Here is a 17,623-nt window from a genome sequence, read left to right on the forward strand (position 1 = left end):
AAGCTCATATCTGTACTGGGTTTAAACCCAGCAAACATGAGATCAACCAAAGATAAATCCCACCGTCACGCTCATTTCATTTAGAATAGATATGGAATCGGTGAATTGAACTTGTTAAAAGTGAATCGACTAAATACTAATTATTTATATTTAAAGGATACGTCAAGAAACCCAGCATGATTGCCTGAAAATACCCCATACCTTGCCCACTAGAATGACACGTTAATGACATTTCTACGCATGTGATGAGATATGAAAACAAAACAAAAGGTTTTTGTTTCTACTTATTAAACTGTACTTAAATAATTTTAAAACCAATTAAAATTAGAACCCAAAATTTACATTTACATCCTAAAAACTTTCGGACCACAATCAGATTTAATAACTTTAACTCGATAAAGGGTCTGTTTGACCCTCCACTTATAAGAGACTTATTAATTCATTAGCCGTAAATATTTATCGACAAGTGTTTCTTAATCTAATTTATAAATCAAATTTTTATATAAGCTGATAAGTTTAATGTTAGTAGCGACCTATTTTTTCCGAACTTATTTTGATTTTTCATTTTTTAAATTAATTTTAGCTTTAAAATATATATATTTTTAAATGTTAATTTAATCTAAAATTTACGAATTAAGATAATTATCTTTAAAAATTATTTGTTTTAATTCGTGTAACTAAAAATTATGACATATAAGTAAAATTATCTAAACACTTATATTACTTGAAATCATTTAACTATTTATCAGTTATAAGTCGTTTTTTCAATTTAGATCATAAATTACTGATTTTAAAATTTTTCGGGCACAAACATTGAACGTTATTCGACTAGTTAACTACTCGGTCTTCAATTAATTAACTACTATTCGTAATTTGATTCGTTAACTACTCACCAGAAACTCGAACTAAATTCAACAAATCAAGTAAAAAAAATTTCCTTTTGAGAAAAATGTTCCCGAGATTAACTCAGGAAAGTTCCGTGAGATATAAGTATATTTAAGTATAAAATAGTAAAAGTGTTTTTATAAATATATATAACTTCATGTAGTTACTACGATAGCTCGTCTATTAATATGATAATATTTTTTAATCTCAGATAATGTTTGTGATGTAAACTCAGGAACATCAATCTTTTTTCGTTTACATTAATTCAACAAGTAAGATTAGATTTTCAGATAGTTGTTGTTACACCTATTTTATGGGGCTAATGAGTAAAATTTAAAGGAAAATGTTTTGTGTAAAAAATACAAAATTTTGTAACATGTGGTGAGTTTTAATTGGAATGAGCACATCAACAAGTCCAATTAAAACACCCACGTTAATTGGGGTACAATTTTTTTTACAAAATTGTGTACACCTACACTACTCAAATTTAAATCCCATTTTCGGTCTACATCATGAACCCTATCTAGGCCATCTGCATAGATAATGCTGTCAATAAAAATGGCAGACTATATTTAAGTGCATGTTACAAGAAATTATTTTCTAGACTGTGGCATGGCAGTGATGAAGTTATATTTGTATTCGGAGAAGCAAAATCAGAAGATCTTTCTCTATACAGCTTTTTGATTGATGCAGAGGACAACCCATCACATTTATCCGCTTTTTTTGGGTATGTGCCTTGATGACACTCCTTACATTTTTTTACAGTATTTATTTACCAACTATGATATTATACTTTCTTGGAGATACCCATATGGTCAGCTCTCAGCTGTAAAGAAGGCCCAAGAAAAAAGTTTTTATTTTAAAGTTGAAAGTGATAGCATAGTACCAAAGCCTGACTTGTTAAGACCCAAAAATAGTGTGAATTTATGTAGAGAGATTCACAGAGAGAGAGAGAGGTAGGAGAGGGAGAGAGAGAGAAAGATAAAGAGGGAGAGAGAGAGAGAGAGATAAAGAGGGAGAGAGAGAGAGAGATAACACAGGGAGAGAGGGAGAGAGAGAGATAACACAGGGAGAGAGAGAGAGAGAGAGATAAAGAGGGAGAGAGAGAGAGAGAGAGAAGTTCTGAAATTTGTACAGCAGAGCTAAAAGTTAGAGAGTCTGTGAGTGTGAGGAAAAAGATAGAGAATAAAAGAGGCTTCTTTTTAAGTTTTTGTAGTTAGTCATTGGAGGAAAAAGAACTCAAGCTGCATTTGAATTTTAGAAGGTAACGTGGGTAAATAAATCCCTACAATAATTTTCTTTTAAGTGATGATTACTACTTTATGAGTAAGTTACTTCTTGCATGTTGTCTGTAATTGTTTGTTTGTTTTCACTGTGAAGATAGTTTTGCATGTTTATTGTAAGAAGGCAAGAGATATAAATGATTATGCCTTTTGTATGTTTGTAACTCCAGGAAGCTTTGTTTTGAATTTGGAAAGGTTAGCAAAGCTTTTCATAATTAGTATCTTTTGATTTTCACTGATTTTGTCTGTAAATTCTTGTCTATTTGGTTGGTAAACTTTCAGTTTTAAAATTTTAGATTCTTGTTTAAATCTGTTTCATTCTGTGACCATTTTGTCTTGTAACTCATTTCTTCACGAGGAACTGTCAGATGTTAGAGATTTTAATAAAAAGACAAGAGAAGATGGTTTATTAAAAAACCAATCTTTTATCTCTTTGTAGTATTATTTAAAGATTTGATGCATTTGTTAACCTTTGTCTCCACACCCTGTACTTCATTTCATCACTTACCTAGTGTTTTTTCAGTAAATTACAACTGGATTTGTTAGTTTTCACCAGTTGTAAAGTTTGTATTTGATTTTCAGGAGATGGGAAAAACTACAAGATGGTTGAGAGGCTTGTTGGGAATGAAGAAAGATAAGGAAAATGTTGATACTTTTAATTTGAATGACCAGAAAGGGAAGAAGAAGTGGACTTTTGCCAGGTCTGTGAAAAATTCTCGGTCTGCAAATCAGAGCCCGGCAATTAATCCGGCTACTGATAGTTCTTGGCTGAGATCTTTTACTGAGACGGAGAAAGAGCAGAACAAACATGCAATTGCTGTTGCTGCTGCCACAGCAGCTGCAGCTGATGCGGCTGTTGCTGCAGCGCAGGCTGCAGTTGCAGTTGTTAGGCTTACTAGCCAAGGCAGACAAAATTTACGCGTCGGTGGCAGGGAAAAATGGGCTGCACTGAAGATACAAACTGTTTTTAGGGGTTATCTGGTAAGTTAATTTTAATCCATTCTGGATTATTAGTATAATTATTCTACTGTTTTCACGTTTGTCGATGTTTACTATTCCGGATTAATATGCATATGATGGTATAGCAAGTTTGGGCCTTGTTCTTGATCATGCTTTCTCTTTTCCATTAAGTATTTAGTCACCAATTCTTACAAATAGTAAAATGCCATTTTAGTCTACTTATGTTGTCTCCATTAGTTCATTATATGTTCTGCTAAAGGTCTTGTCCCTTGATTTATATGCTTGTGTAATTGGGCTTTTTAATTGTGGTGATGACTGGTTCTCACATCAGTTTTGAAATTTGGAGTATAATCTTTGGACAAATGTGGAGTGTTTATTATGCACATCATGCTCAAGCTGTAGAACATTACCATACATTTACAACTTTTATTTCATTGGTAACATACTTGCTTATTAAGTAACTGTTATTGGCCATCTCACAGTCAAGAAAGGCTCTCCGTGCTCTAAAAGGCCTGGTAAAATTGCAAGCTCTTGTTCGAGGTTACCTTGTTAGGAAGCGAGCCACAGCCACTCTTCGTAGTATGCAAGCTCTTATGAGAGCTCAAGTGGCTGTCCGATCTCAGAGGGCTCGCCGTTCTTTTAACAAAGATCATCTATCTCATCTAGAAATTTTACAGAGGAAGTCCATTGTAAGAATCACTAGTACACTTTTTAGACCATTTCTCTGTCATATGTGCCTAAAAATAAACTCTTGTGTACTTGGTTGTTATCAGGAAAAGTTTGAGGAGCCAAGAGGGGAATATCATAGTAAGAGGTTATCAGCTTCTTATGAAACTTCAATCAATACTTCTGAAGAGAGCCCGAAAATTGTGGAAGTGGACACTTTAAGGTCCAAATCAAGATCGCGGAGAATGAATTTCTTTGCTTCTGAATCAGGGGAAGACCCCTATGACCAAACTGACTCTTCGCCCCACCCCTGTATGATTCCTACCCGTCTTTTCATACCAAATAATCGACAAATTCAAGATTACGAATGGGGCTTCATTGACGAACAATATAAGTTTGCCACTGCTCAAAGCACTCCAAGATTTGCATATTCTGGCCGCTACAATACCCCTGCAACGCCAGCCAAGAGCGTCTGTGGAGAGAGTTTCATTCGGCCTTATTCTAACTATCCTAGTTATATGGCTAAGACACAGTCCTTTCGAGCAAAAGTAAGGTCTCTTAGTGCTCCTAAGCAGAGACCAGAAGACATTCAAAAGAGAAGGCTTTCCCTGGATGAGATAATGGCATCAAGAACTAGTCTTAGTGGAGTGAAAATGCAGAAGGCGGTTTCACATGGTCAGGAAGATATGAACTTCTAATCAATCCTTTGAACCTTTTGTGCCTGTTTCACCAATTGCATGATTTAATTTTCATAGAATAGTACTAGTTTAGTGAATTGTGAAGAAGCTAAACTAACAAGATGGTTCTGTATGGTCCTGTTCTTCCACCAAGTTTTAAACCCTATAGAATATAACATAGTGCTTGTGTAAATCTTTTATAGAGTTTGAGTGAGCCACTTTTCATGAATGAAACTAGAGTCTTCTATTAGGCCTCACAAGCAGGACTAAGAAAGCCACTCTTTCTCAGAATTCAACATTTTTGATATGTTTTGCATTTTGTTCCGTCACTCTAACCTAGTCACACCCTTCGCTGACAAGCACGATCTCTTTCTTAGTGAGGGAGATGATGCATTCACACCCTTCGTTGACAAGCACGATCTCTTTCTTAGTTAGGGAGATGATATATTCACATCCAAGACGTTTTGTATAAATGTATAAATATATGTCAAGAAAACAACAGTTAACAGAATAAAGTGCAAAGGTGAAATCTTTTGTCACACAGTCAAAAGAGGCTAAAATGAAAGTTTTTGGAAAAATGGTAAGAAAAGTTAGGAATTTTATTGGGAAAAAATACAGAGAATTGCTTTTTTTTTTCCCAGTACCATAAAAAGTCACTGGAGGTAACTTTCATGTAAGTGAGTCATGCATTAACCAAAGCAACCTGAGTTGTCTGTATCTGCTTTGTTGCAAAACAAGAAGAAAAAGGCACTGCTTTTAAACCCAAATTCACCTTCTTTCTGTTATGTGAGTTGTTTTTATTCACTGTGCTTGGTGAGTAGTCAAGAATATTCGCTGCATTATGAATAAAAAGACAGAAATTTTATCAGCTGCCAAAGAATATATCAGGAAATATGTGGGGTCGTGGGGCAATTTCGAGTTTCGGTGTCGGGTTTGTGTTTGTAAACCAGTCAATTTTGAGTAAGTTAAAATCATCTAAAATTAAATGAAATTGAATTTGTAAGTGTAAATGATCGAAATTCTAAATTCCGGTCATTTAAAGTTACTTTTGAGTTATTAACAATTTGACAAGCCGCCTCCATTTTTTCCCCTCTTTCAAAAACCTTAAAATTTGTTGTTTAGGGGCTGTCGTCAATTTTTGGTCGGTGAGAAGCCTAATTTTTCCTTAAATTCTGTCGATTTGATTTTATTTTCAATAAAAACCTCTCTTTATTGAGAGTTTTAATATCCTGTTTGTGAATTTTTCTACACATGTATTGAATTTGTTCTCTATTCATATGAAAGTCGGTTTATTTTATTATTCGAGATCATAAATCTGCATGATTTTATATACTTCTTCGTTGATTTGGATTATATGAAATCACAATCATGATCGATTGATGGAATACGGTTTGACAAATCAATTATATACGTTCGTCACGACTTCAAAAGGTTGCTAGATTATTCATTCAAAAATATTGTATATTTTTGATATTAGTGGGGAATTGTACCGACAGTATCGCAATTAAAGATTTTCTCAACGATCGCAACTCAGATAAAGAAAATGATGATTTATTCTATTTTACCGCGTGTTTGATCAATTTTGATTATTTTTATAAATATCCTATGCCTTTCTATCAATAAATTAATTATCTTTATAAAAAAAGTCACTTCGAGTTGACAATGACATGTCATTTTCGGCTAACTTTCGGATTTCATATCACTTAATTGGGCTGTCGAATTGTTCGGGTCATAAAATTACTAAATTGGATTTTCTGTTAAAATCCACTTAAGCTTAGTGCCAAGTGGGTAAGTCCAATCCTACATATATTCAGGCCCAAATGTAACATTGATCCAGTTATTATTTAGACCCGAAAACAAAACAATTGAGAAGATTTGTAGCCGTTACAAGTGACGTCAAGCTAACTCTTAAAATGAAATAATAAACAGGGGGGTTTCAATATTCAAAGAGTCCAGATTTTACACAGAGGGTCTTTATATTTTGTGTATACAGAGCAGTGCCCAGATTTTATTTTCTTTGTTTTTGCAATTTTGATCAAAATCTTGAATATAATCATATAAGAAATAAAGAAGAAGAAGCTTTGAAGGAAAGATGGATGATTCTCCTGTTAAGGGTCTCACAAGCCCCCTGGTTTTCAAGAATGATGGTATTCTCTCTCTCTCGCTCTCTCTCTCTCTCTCTCTCTCTCTCTCTCTCTCTCCCCCTCCCTCCTCCCCCTCCCCCCTCTCTCTCTCTCCCTCTCTCTCCCTCCCTCCCTCTCTCTCCCCCCTCTCTCTCAGTTCTCAACTTCTCTCTCTCTCTCACACACACACAAACACACAATTGGTTTTTCTTGATTGTTTAGACTTGCTTTATATATATTAAAATCTTGAATATATTGTGAATGTTGTAGTGTTATAATAAAGGATCAAGAATTTGTATTGAGAAGAAATGTTATAAAATTGTGCAGGAAATAATGAAAATGATGAAAGTGGTAGCCCTAAATTAGACAAATCTAAGAAAGTGGCGAGAAAACACTTCATGTCCCCTACTATATCTGCAGCTCAAAAGGCTGCTGCTTTAGTTCCAAGAAAGAAAATCTTGGCTGATAGAAATGAGGGCTTTAGTTTTACGATTGGTTCTGCTCATTCTATTCGATCGAATTGTAGTACTGGTTATGATTGTGATGATGAGCATAATAGTTTTGGTGGTGATTTAGTATTGGAGAAGAAAATCTTGGCTGATAGAAATGAGGGCCTTACTTTTAGTATTTCGCCAAAACCCCTTGTTGGTTCTGCTCATTCTGAAAGATCGAATTGTAGTACGGGTAAAAATTGTGATGATGATCAGATTAGTTTTGATGGTGATTGGGTATTGGAGAAGAAACCATATGATCCTTTGACTAATTATCTGTCTCCTAGGCCTAAGTTCTTGCGTTATAACCCGAATAAGAAGCGGAGGATCTTTCTGTGTGGAGAAGATGAATTTGAGAAGATGAAGGATGGGTTGGGTTTTGTTAGTACTAGTAGTTCTGTTGAGTTTCAGAAAGTAGTGGAAGGAAAAGAAGTCGAGGAAGGTGGTGTGAAGAAAAGGGTTGAAGAATTGGAGAGGACTGAGAGTGATTGTAATGGTTGTGATCTTGAGGAGACGGAGGAGGCTGGGGAAAGTGAAGAGTTTGAGGAGGAGAAAGATGAGAAGTGTTGGAGCTTTTTAAGGTTTTTGAAATTTTTGCTTGTTCTGGGTTCTTTATTTTTGTCTACTGCTTTCATGTACTCCATGGATTCCCCTGATTCGTTTTTGACTCGAGAAGCTGTTTGGGATTCTAGAGGAGGGTTTGTAAATCAAACTAATGTACATGAAGAAGTAGTCTTAAGAAAAGAATTTGTTATCAGTGAATTTGAAGTTCTGGATGGAAAAGAAGAGGAGACTCACTTTAGTTCACTACAGATAGTTACACAAAACGATGTGGTTGATAATGCGTTTGCGGAGGCAGGGATTTATGAAGACAATGGTAATGGAATGTTAGAAAGTATTTCTAAATTGCCTCAGGCAACAATTGAGAGATTTGAAGATATATACAATGATGAGTTGATGAGAAAAGCGGAAGCTTCTGATACTTTACTGCGGGCTGAACCTAATGAAAGTGAAGTTAATACTGATAACAAAGTGGTTCATAGCGAAGCTGAAGCCTTAGATTCTAGAGTGATTGAATGCATAAGGAATCTGGAAATGGAAAGTATTGATGAGGTGGTTTTCAACCAGGTGCCGATTGCTGAATCTGTAGAAGTTTATGAATCTTTTCAAAAAGATTTGTTTTTTGAAATTGAGCCTAGCAATGATACATTACCTTGGGCAGAATCTGAAGTAAGTGAAGGTAATGCTAAATGCGAAGTGCTTCATAGTGAAACTGAAGGCTTAGATTCTAGAGTGAACGAATACACAAGGGATCAGGAAATAGAAAGTACCGAGGCTTTCGACCAGGTGCACAGTGCTAAAACTGTAGAGATATTTGAATCTTTTCAAGAAGATTTGTTTTCTGAAATCGAGCCGAGCACTAAATTGAATGCTGAAAATGTAATGATGGAAAGTGAGGAAATGAAATTACAGCTTTCAGTACTTGTTCTAGCTGTGTTTTTTAGTATAGCTGCAGCTTTGGGATTTCTTTACCAGTTGCAAAGGATCAATGGTAAAGCAACTTCTTTCCCCGCGCAAAATAACAATGGCAAAGAAGATTCTTTGCCTATGGAAACACTACATCAGAATGCTGAACCTGCTATAGCAGCTCATCAAATACACAACGGCATTGCAATATGTGGCGCGAAAGAAGATAAGACGAAAAAGGTAGAATCCATTATTAGTCCTTCAACAACACCCTTTCCCCCAATGAAAGAAGCCACGGAAGAGCTTAGCGGGCAGCGCCTGGCTCCTAAAGTTGAGCTGCTTGGTGAGCTTGTAATTGGAGAAGAAGCAAATGGCTCTTTTAAAAGTAATAAAAGGAGAAGGGTTCTAGCTTCTGAAGTGAAGAATGACAGCAATCATCTTTTTACAGAAACGACGATATCACATAGCAAGGCCCCTTTGGTTCAGGATCAAAGGTATTCACCACAGTTCGAGCTCTCAAATGCTTCCGATTCTTCATCACGAAAGAAGAAGAGTGTTTCTAAGAAAAAGGTAAAGCTTTTAGCATCATTTTATCATAAGCTGGGCTCTACTCATTTCATTGCATGTTATATATGTTTCTTTCGAAAATGTCTCAATGGGTCTCTTTTCTGTACTCAAGCAGGAAAGCAGAAGTGGGGAAGTGAGTATGGCGAGTTCAACTCCAGTTAGACGATCAAGCAGAATCCGCAATAAGGCCATTTCTCCGCTTTGAATCATAAATCACCTCTACCTATGATGAGTTCTTTTGGACTTAACCATTTGAAATACCATCTTTGTTGTTCCATAAGACTTAATGGCAGCACATCTCTCTTTTATCTGTAACTGTTTTTTCATTTTTATGAAGGATGTATTAGATTCTGAAATGACTAATCTCTGATACAAAATTTTCAGTAGCTCTCATCTCTTCTTTGCAGTTTGAAATGGCTAAATATCTGTTTTGTTTTAGATAGTTCTTTCATCTTTAATTTTGTTTTAGTAAGTTTTCTTGACATATAGTTACATATATAACAAATCAAATTTACAAATTGAAAGGTAACACTGTGCCACATCTATCTATTCTGTTAACATATAGTAGTTTAAGAAAGATCTAATAAAATATAGATTTTAGAATTCTAATCAAAATATTTGTTAATTGTAAAGTTATGCATTTTATTAACAAAAATGTAAGAAATTAAAATGAATATGAACTTGTAAGAGAAATACACAGTACCACAAACATACCTCCCCTCTCTCTCTCCCTCCCTGGCCCCTGTCTCCCCCCCCCCCCCGCTCTCTCTCTCTCTCTCTCTCTCTCTCTCTCTCTCTCTCTCTCTCTCTCTCTCTCCCCGGTAGACAGATGAATTATCCAACGAGGGTTTAGGGTTTAAAACAGAGCAGTATCAGATTTCTCGTGTCTTGACAATCAAACACTCAAAATGGCTTCAATAAATCATCTAGATGAAGAAATGATCTTCAGAATACTCTCATTACTGCCCGTACTTTCACTTCTTCGATATAAATCAGTCTGCAAATCATGGAAATCAATCATCTCCGAGCCTCATTTCATCCAAGCTCACCTCACCGTTTCTCACAGTAAACAACCCCCTTATTCTGTACTCAGGGTTGTTCCGAAAGGTGCATTGGAAGGTTTTTATATTGAAACTCGCGGTGAAGACTCTGTTAAGCTCACTCTCCCAGTCCCTGAGTATATGTTTGGTATGAATATTCATGTTTGTTCTTGTAATGGTCTTGTTACTCTTGCTGATGTGTTTGTTGGTGTTTTATATATTTGGAATCCGTTGACTAGGTTGTTTAAGTTGCTTCCCAAGTCGAATATAGGCCCAAATTGCTTTGATCTTAGGTTTACGAATAGTATTGGGTTTTGGTTTGATTCTGTTAGCAATGATTATAAGATTCTTAGGCTTGTGTTTGGTAGTTTTTCAGATGGTAATAATCATCTTGATGTGATAGTCGCGGAGTTGTATTCTGTTAATGCGGATTCTTGGGAAGAGATTCGAGTTCCTAAAGAAATGCACGGTTTTAGGCGTGATCCGTTCTCAAAATGTGTTTGTGTTAATACTGGTGTATTGTATATTGAAGGTATGGAAGAGTTTCTGTCATTCGATTTGCACGATGAGGTGTTTAGATTGCACCAGTATCCCAACTCGGGTAAAAGAATGTCATATTTTTTGAATTTTTATGGTTCTCTTGCTGTGATTATGAAATCTGGTGGAGATGGATCCGTTCTTAGTCTCTGGAAGTTGGATGGTGTCGGTAACAACGTTTCTTGGACTAAAATGTTCAATATTGAGCCTAATTTGAAAATGGATCTTGTAGTTCTTTATTTGGGTGATGCACACTTTCTTGCTCTAGATTCCGATGTTGGATTCTTCTTTTATGATGATGGGAAGAAAGAGAATAAGACACCCCTAGCTCGTGTCTTTAGAAGAGGTATGTCAGCCGTTCAGTTCACTGGTAGCCCTTGTTTCACTCGAAGGGTTTGAGCGACAAGAGTAATTTGGTAAGAATTTAAAAATGTAACTAATGTTTTAATACTATCTCTGTTTCAAGTTTCTAAGTTTGCTAAATCTGTTTCCACACATTGGATGAAATTGTTGTCTAAGTTTATTAGTATAAGATTTGCTTGTTAATGGATAGATGGTTTTCAGAATATGTTTAATATCTATGGTTTTCTCATCTGGATTCTAATTGATGGATAATACATTGAGAAGTTAAGATTGAGACTCTTAAAAGGGCACAAGGGTTGAGGCTCAATCCTCGGGCCCTGAGCACTTGTTTGATTCTGGTTTAGCCACTTCAGGCAGGGAAGGAGTTATGTGGATTCTAGTAAGGGGATTATTTAATTTCCTCTTGGCGTTGAGGTATTGAATGACGGCTTTAGTGATAATCTAGTAAGGGAATAAATTAAATTCCTCAGGACTTCATCTGTACCCAAAAAACTTTAAATATCGTCTTCTCGGATTTTCAGCATTAGAGTCTTCTGTTGAATACTAATCAGTAATCTGTATATTGATCTTTTTAAAACGGCAGAAAATCTGAAAAGTAACGCATATTGATTTGAAGTTAATCCAGTTATGGTATCTGCTTGTGGAAATGAAGGAGATTTAGAAAATGAAGATCATTTCTTTTGTCTGCATTTGGATTCAAGGAAACAGTTTGGAAGATGCGATACAAGTTACTGAAGTAGCCGGGCTTTGCTTATGTTTCGAGGAATTCTGGGCTTCTTGTACTGCTGCAACATGATAAATATCTGAATTATGGCTAAAGCTACCTGCTCCCTATGTTCATTATCAAAGTTTCTGGGGCTTAAACTCTGTGTTGTTCTTTTCCTTCTATAACCTCATTGGTTCTTGATGTATCTTTAGATTCTCGACACCCAATCCAATACAATCCGAATCCTTTACTAGGAAGAACTTAAAGCAGGTGAAAATTCGTTAACTACATTTTGTAATTGTTTGAAAAATATCTCTAAGTCCCTTACCAGATCAAGCTTTCGGCTCCTATGGAACATTTGAGAATATATGACAGCTATTTTGTAGTTTTTCGTGTTTGATATGAGCATGACTAGAGTCAATACAAGTTTGTCGTATGGTATATCTGGAGTCTGATCATAGTTTTAAAAGAATGAACTATGCAATGTAGATTCGGATCTAAGGTTACAAGAGCCCTAGTTCTTTGAAATCCAGAGCTTCATTTATATCGGTTTGTTATCGTTCTTGTTGTATTCATTCATCCCTGGCTACTTCCATTCATTGTTGGTTCCGGTGATGGTACATTTAAGTCGATCAGTCCAACTATCATCATATTTTTTGCTTCTCGGAAGTTTGCTTTGAGATTAGGATATATGATCAGTCCACCAAATTTCAGTAGCTCTCATCTTTTTTTTTTGCTAATTTAGTAGCTCTCATCTTGTGATAGATGTTTTCAGTCTAATCAGTCCGATCATTTGACATGTTATGCAGTTTGGCTAGGAAAGTTTTGACATTAAGCAAGATTTTATAAAAAAAATACTCTCAGTTTATTTTATTGTCTATTAATTTTTGAACACACGTCTCAAGATGCATTGATCGTATAGTAAAATTATCATTTTTATAAATAAAAATTTAAGTTATATATTTTTTATTCAGGAAAAAAATATGAAAATTAATATTTAAACTATGCTGTCAAGGTATTTAAAAATGATTGCAGGACAAATAAAAAATTATCAACACACAATATAAAACTTTAAAAATGTCATCACATATTTTTTATTTGTATAAATTTTCCATTTAATAAACTAAAATAAAAATTTAATAGAAAATTGTCACAACTTTATATTTCAAACAGGTACGAGGATTTTACGGGTGGTGGCCCTAAATGTCACTTGGGGGTTAAAAATGACCTTAAATGTAATTTCAAAACGGTATATCGTGTAACGTTTATGCAAAATACCTAAAACGGTATTTCGTGTAACGCTTTGACATTTAAATTTTTTTTTACGCGCAAAACGGTAGATGAAGTTACGTTTTGGTACAAAACGCTATATGATGTACGTTTTGAGCCAAAACGCTACTTCAGCTAATGTTTGACACATTAAAAAAAATTTAAAATAAATAAATAAAGTACCAAAACGGCACATTATGTACCGTTTTGCATTAAAAATACAAAACGTAAGACGAAGCACCGTTATGAAATGATATCTTGGGCAATTATTTTCAAAAATGATATTTTGAATTTTGGGCCATTTTAACTTCGGCCGCACATATCATTTCTATCCCCCTCTCTCCCTCTCCTCTCCCTCTCTCATAAATCCCTCTCTCGTACGACCAGAATTCCAGAATACTCAAATTAGGGTTTAGGGTTTAAAACAGAGCATTATCAAATTTCACAATCAAACACTCAAAATGGCTTCAATTAATCATCTATCCCAAGAATTGATCTTCAATATACTCACATTTCTGCCTGTATTCTCACTTCTCCGGTGCAAAGCAGTTTGCAAATCATGGAAATCAATCATCTCCGACCCTCATTTCGTCCAAGACCACCTCACCGTTTCTCACAATAAACCACCCCGGCCCTTTTCTCTACTCATAGTCATTCCAACTGGCGCATTGGAAGGTTTTTATCTCGAAACTCCGGGCGAAAACACCGTTAAGCTCACTCTCCCTGATTTTATGTATGGTATGCATATTCATGTTTGTTGTTGTAATGGTCTTGTTATTCTTGCTGATATTAAGGTTCGCGTGTTATATATTTGGAATCCGTTAACTAGGTTGTTTAAGTTGCTTCCCAAGTCGAATATATTCCGAAGCTGCCTTAATCTTATTTATGCGAATGAATTTGGGTTTTGGTTTGATTCTGTGAACAATGATTATAAGATTCTTAGGGTTATGTATGGTAATTTCACAAATGGTGTTGATCATATTTATGTGATGGCTGCGGGGGTGTACTCTGTTAATTCGGACTCTTGGAGAGAGATTCCGGTTCCTAATGAAATGCGCGGTTTTAGGAGTGTTGCATTCTCGAAACGTGTTGTTGGGAGGGATGCATTGTATTTTGAAGAGAAGGATAGAATTGTGTCGTTTGATTTGTACAATGAGGTGTTTGGGTTTTGTCAGTATCCTGACTCGGGTGAAAGAATGTCATATATTTTGAATTTTGATGATTCTCTTGGTTTGATCATGAAATCTGGTGGAGAAGGGGCTGCTCTTAGTCTATGGAAGTTGGATGGCTTCGGTGACAATGTTACTTGGACTAAAATGTTCAATATTGAGCCTGATGTGAAAATAGATCGAGTATTTATGTATCTGGGTGATGCTCAGTTTCTTGCACAAGATTCTGATATTGGATTCTTTATTTATGATGATAAGAAGAAAAAGAATAAGACACCCCTAGCTCGTCCCTTTCAAGGATGTATATCAGCCGTTCAGTTCACTGGGAGCCTTGTTTCACTCAAAGGGTTTGAGCGACACGAGTAATATGATAAGTTGTTTAATTACTATCTATGTTTAAGTTACTAAGTTTGGTAAATCTGTTTCCATACATCGGATGGAATTGTTGTCTAAATTTATCAGTATAAGATTTGCTTTGTTAATGGATAGATAGTTTTTCAGATTATCTTTAATATTTGTGGTTTTCTGATCATCTGGATTTTAACTGATTGATTACATTGACAAGTTTAAATCTCAAGCCTCTTAAAGGGGCAATAGGGATGAGGCTAAATCCTGGAACACTGAGCACTTCTTTAGTTCCGGTTTAGCCACTTCTGGTAGGGGTGGAGCTATGTGGAACTGAGGGTTTCCCGTGGCATACCCTGTGAATTGCCTCTGTATAGTTAGATAGTATGATATGTAACCGGTTGTTGATGTGGCACCATCCTCTTCAGTTGTGACCGTTTCTTCATTTTTATGATGTATGAAGTAGATTTCTGAAATGACTAATCTAGTGTCTCAAATATTTCCCCTTGAATATGGGACTAGGTATTTTCATCTGAAGCCTCAACATATCTGAACAGAGATATATAGCATTAAATTAAATAATGATACAACAAATTTCACTACCTCACATCTTATGATACATATGTTCAATCTAAGTATATATGTTTCACTATAAGGTTTCTCCATCCCTTCTTTGCAGTTCAAATCATTTGTTCTTTTGTGTTGTAATCTACAGGAGCATGATTGCAGTTACTCAGATAACTTTTCTTTAAATCTGTAAAGGAAGAAGAACCATATCCTCTAGAAATATTCTTCGAGATAACAGGCTTAGGAAGAGTAAGTGATTTATAGTTGTTAAGTCCACCTGCATAACTCTTGCTTGACTTCATCAATTTCCTTTTGTTGTTGTAAGGACTTTCTTTCTTAGGAAGATCTTCTATGCTTTTTACCCTCGAAAGAGAAGTATATGATTGCGATTTCCCTTGATAGAACTTAGATAAACCCTTCCTGCAAATATACAACAAATCCTTGTTAAAACTAAAATTATACCATGATGCTCATGAGCTCATCAGCTCAAGCATGATTCTTGATCAATAAATATCGATGAATTTCGATAAAGATATAGCACTTACTTGATTGGTAACTGGGGGACAAGGTCTGTTAGATCACACAGAGAGCCACTAGAATTTGCAGATGCTGAAGATGCATCATCTTCTGTATCTAATGAAGTTAAAGAACCATTTAAAGCTGATGAATCCTCTCCAATAGAAGTAGAAGAAGAAGATGTTGATTCATTTCTGCTATTGTTAGCATCATATATTTCTCCTTCCATGATAACAAAACTCTTATCCTTCTCCTTCAAATCACTAGAGAACACCAATTGTTGAGAGCATGGATAATCTTGAAAAAACTGTCTCCTGCCTTGACTATTATCCATTGGTAGCACCATGATATATAAAGATATAGAGAGAAAGATGAACAAGTAATTAAGAAGAAAAGTATACACAGTTGTGAATTTTATATTCTCAGAAACTTCTTTAAATACTTGTAGTAGATGATGAGATGAAGGAGTTGAGAAGATGCCTTGCATGCAGACACAGACAAGATCAATTGTAGCCACATGAAGTTTCTATGGATAAGTTGTATCCTGATATACATCCAAGACAACTTTGTTGACTCTAATAGTCCAACTTATAGTATAATCTACAGTATATAATCTTGGAATATTTAAAAATAATGTAGTGAATGTGACACATGAAGATTGATTACATAATTCTTTTATTCTTGTTCTTTCATATAGTTATCCTCTATGCATTTTACATATCTTTCATAATTTGTCCAAAATTGAATACTCAAACACACAAAACAATTTATTTTTAATGAATTCTCGTTTTTCTTGAATATGTCTGAAAAATCTTGAGATGAGCGACGATTGAAGTTGGTTAAAAAAAAATATGCCGATCTTTCTCAACTTCTACTAACGGGCGTAAAATTTCAAAATTTTAACTTATTTCTACAAAAATTAAATCAATCAAACTGAGTTAAACTTATATAATTACATGCTTAGCATGTGTGGCACGCTAGAAAAACCCTTATGTTATTACGAAAAATTAAGAAATATGGCTGGTATGAATTATTGACCAAGTCCTGAAAATTAGCATACTTTTTCTAAACCATAGGAGTAGAATAGAAGGCCTTATCCCGAGTTGAAATTGTGCTCTTGACTTGGCAATTATCACATGGATTATATATATAAAATACATGGAAGAGGAAGAATGAAAGAAAAATGTTAAGATAAGTTCAATTTTTGAAATTGATTAGAGACCATATATTATTATCCACTAGAAGGTCATCTTCTCATCCCACACAACACGTTTCTTTCTTTTGATAAGAATTACTTATCGTGTAAATTATATGTACCACAAAAATCTAAAGATTAAATTAAATTAAAGTATTAATTATGATACAATTGGACATTGACTAGGAGACATTGAGGGCCAATTATTCCTTATTACCAACAATAATTCCCAACTACTTTTGCTACCTTATCAGGACTCTTGCTGGCTATTGTTTTCATTTTAGTTGCACCGACTGCATTATTTTCATTGAGAAAATAAAATATAAAGATGAAGAATTTTCGTTTGTTTTTCATTTTGAAACATGTGAAAACAGCGGTGTAAATTTATGTTCTTAAAATTTTGAAAACATCGGTGTAAGTTATCACAATGGACAACGGTGTGAATTAGCGTTAGTTAAAGTTAACCTCGGTTTAGATCCGTTAATTTAACGAAAATTTAATCTAATTCTATTCAATTCAAGATCATTTTTACTAATATGGATCCATTTATTAAAAATTCAATTCAGAATTTAATGTGATAAGGAAAATTTGATTATAAATCAAGCGGATAAGAATTTAAAAAAAGTTTTATGGTTCCTTTTTTAAAAGGTTTCTCCATAAAAGATTACTCATAGAGAGCTATTCTATTAGAAATATTTTAAGAATAAAAACTAAAAATTGATGACATTTTTGTAATTATTTACAATTTAATGACTTAAATATTATACACGCATATACACCAACCACCCCCCTCTCCT

The 17,623-nt window shown here is 34.8% G+C and overlaps 5 protein-coding genes across 12 annotated transcripts; 4 read left to right on the forward strand and 1 right to left on the reverse strand.

The window, feature by feature from the left end:
• Positions 1–1,449: 1,449 nt before the first annotated feature.
• LOC141701869 (protein IQ-domain 26-like) lies at positions 1,450–4,664 on the forward strand. Of its 3 annotated transcripts, none has more exons than XM_074505480.1 (4): positions 1,450–1,612; positions 2,751–3,149; positions 3,611–3,817; positions 3,902–4,664. In XM_074505480.1, exons 2-4 carry the CDS (start codon positions 2,754–2,756, stop codon positions 4,490–4,492), a joined length of 1,194 nt encoding a protein of 397 aa, XP_074361581.1. In that variant the 5' UTR covers positions 1,450–1,612; positions 2,751–2,753; the 3' UTR covers positions 4,493–4,664. The 3 variants fall into 3 exon arrangements, with proteins under 3 accessions (XP_074361581.1, XP_074361580.1, XP_074361582.1); XM_074505479.1 differs by lacking the exon at positions 1,450–1,612 and adding an exon at positions 1,717–2,149; XM_074505481.1 differs by lacking the exon at positions 1,450–1,612 and adding an exon at positions 2,195–2,363.
• A 1,719-nt stretch (positions 4,665–6,383) lies between these two features.
• Positions 6,384–9,532, forward strand: LOC141701871 (uncharacterized). 2 transcript variants are annotated; one of them, XM_074505483.1, is made up of 3 exons: positions 6,384–6,618; positions 6,922–9,122; positions 9,232–9,532. In XM_074505483.1, exons 1-3 carry the CDS (start codon positions 6,564–6,566, stop codon positions 9,322–9,324), a joined length of 2,349 nt encoding a protein of 782 aa, XP_074361584.1. In that variant the 5' UTR covers positions 6,384–6,563; the 3' UTR covers positions 9,325–9,532. The 2 variants fall into 2 exon arrangements, with proteins under 2 accessions (XP_074361584.1, XP_074361585.1); XM_074505484.1 differs by having other exon boundaries at positions 6,386–6,618; positions 9,235–9,532.
• A 368-nt stretch (positions 9,533–9,900) lies between these two features.
• Positions 9,901–12,469, forward strand: LOC141701872 (putative F-box protein At4g09190). Of its 5 annotated transcripts, none has more exons than XR_012566932.1 (2): positions 9,901–10,307; positions 10,528–12,469. XR_012566932.1 is itself a non-coding variant. In XM_074505488.1 (2 exons), exons 1-2 carry the CDS (start codon positions 10,028–10,030, stop codon positions 11,093–11,095), a joined length of 840 nt encoding a protein of 279 aa, XP_074361589.1. In that variant the 5' UTR covers positions 9,901–10,027; the 3' UTR covers positions 11,096–12,468. The 5 variants fall into 5 exon arrangements, 4 of the variants coding, with proteins under 4 accessions (XP_074361589.1, XP_074361586.1, XP_074361587.1 ...); XM_074505488.1 differs by having other exon boundaries at positions 10,536–12,468; XM_074505485.1 differs by having other exon boundaries at positions 9,901–11,112; positions 11,643–12,465.
• Positions 12,470–13,495: 1,026 nt separating this feature from the next.
• Positions 13,496–14,569, forward strand: LOC141701870 (F-box/kelch-repeat protein At3g23880-like). Its single transcript, XM_074505482.1, has one exon. It carries the CDS (start codon positions 13,496–13,498, stop codon positions 14,567–14,569), a length of 1,074 nt encoding a protein of 357 aa, XP_074361583.1.
• Positions 14,570–15,094: 525 nt separating this feature from the next.
• Positions 15,095–16,111, reverse strand: LOC141701878 (uncharacterized). Its single transcript, XM_074505494.1, has 2 exons — positions 15,661–16,111; positions 15,095–15,535 (listed from the first exon to the last, which is right to left on the reverse strand). The coding sequence occupies exons 1-2, from the start codon at positions 15,975–15,977 to the stop codon at positions 15,229–15,231; spliced, it is 624 nt and encodes a 207-aa protein (XP_074361595.1). The 5' UTR covers positions 15,978–16,111; the 3' UTR covers positions 15,095–15,228.
• Between the last annotated feature and the right edge of the window lie 1,512 nt (positions 16,112–17,623).

The sequence above is a fragment of the Apium graveolens genome, unplaced genomic scaffold (assembly GCF_009905375.1).
Source record: "Apium graveolens cultivar Ventura unplaced genomic scaffold, ASM990537v1 ctg4465, whole genome shotgun sequence".
In the NCBI taxonomy this organism is placed as follows: domain Eukaryota; kingdom Viridiplantae; phylum Streptophyta; class Magnoliopsida; order Apiales; family Apiaceae; genus Apium; species Apium graveolens.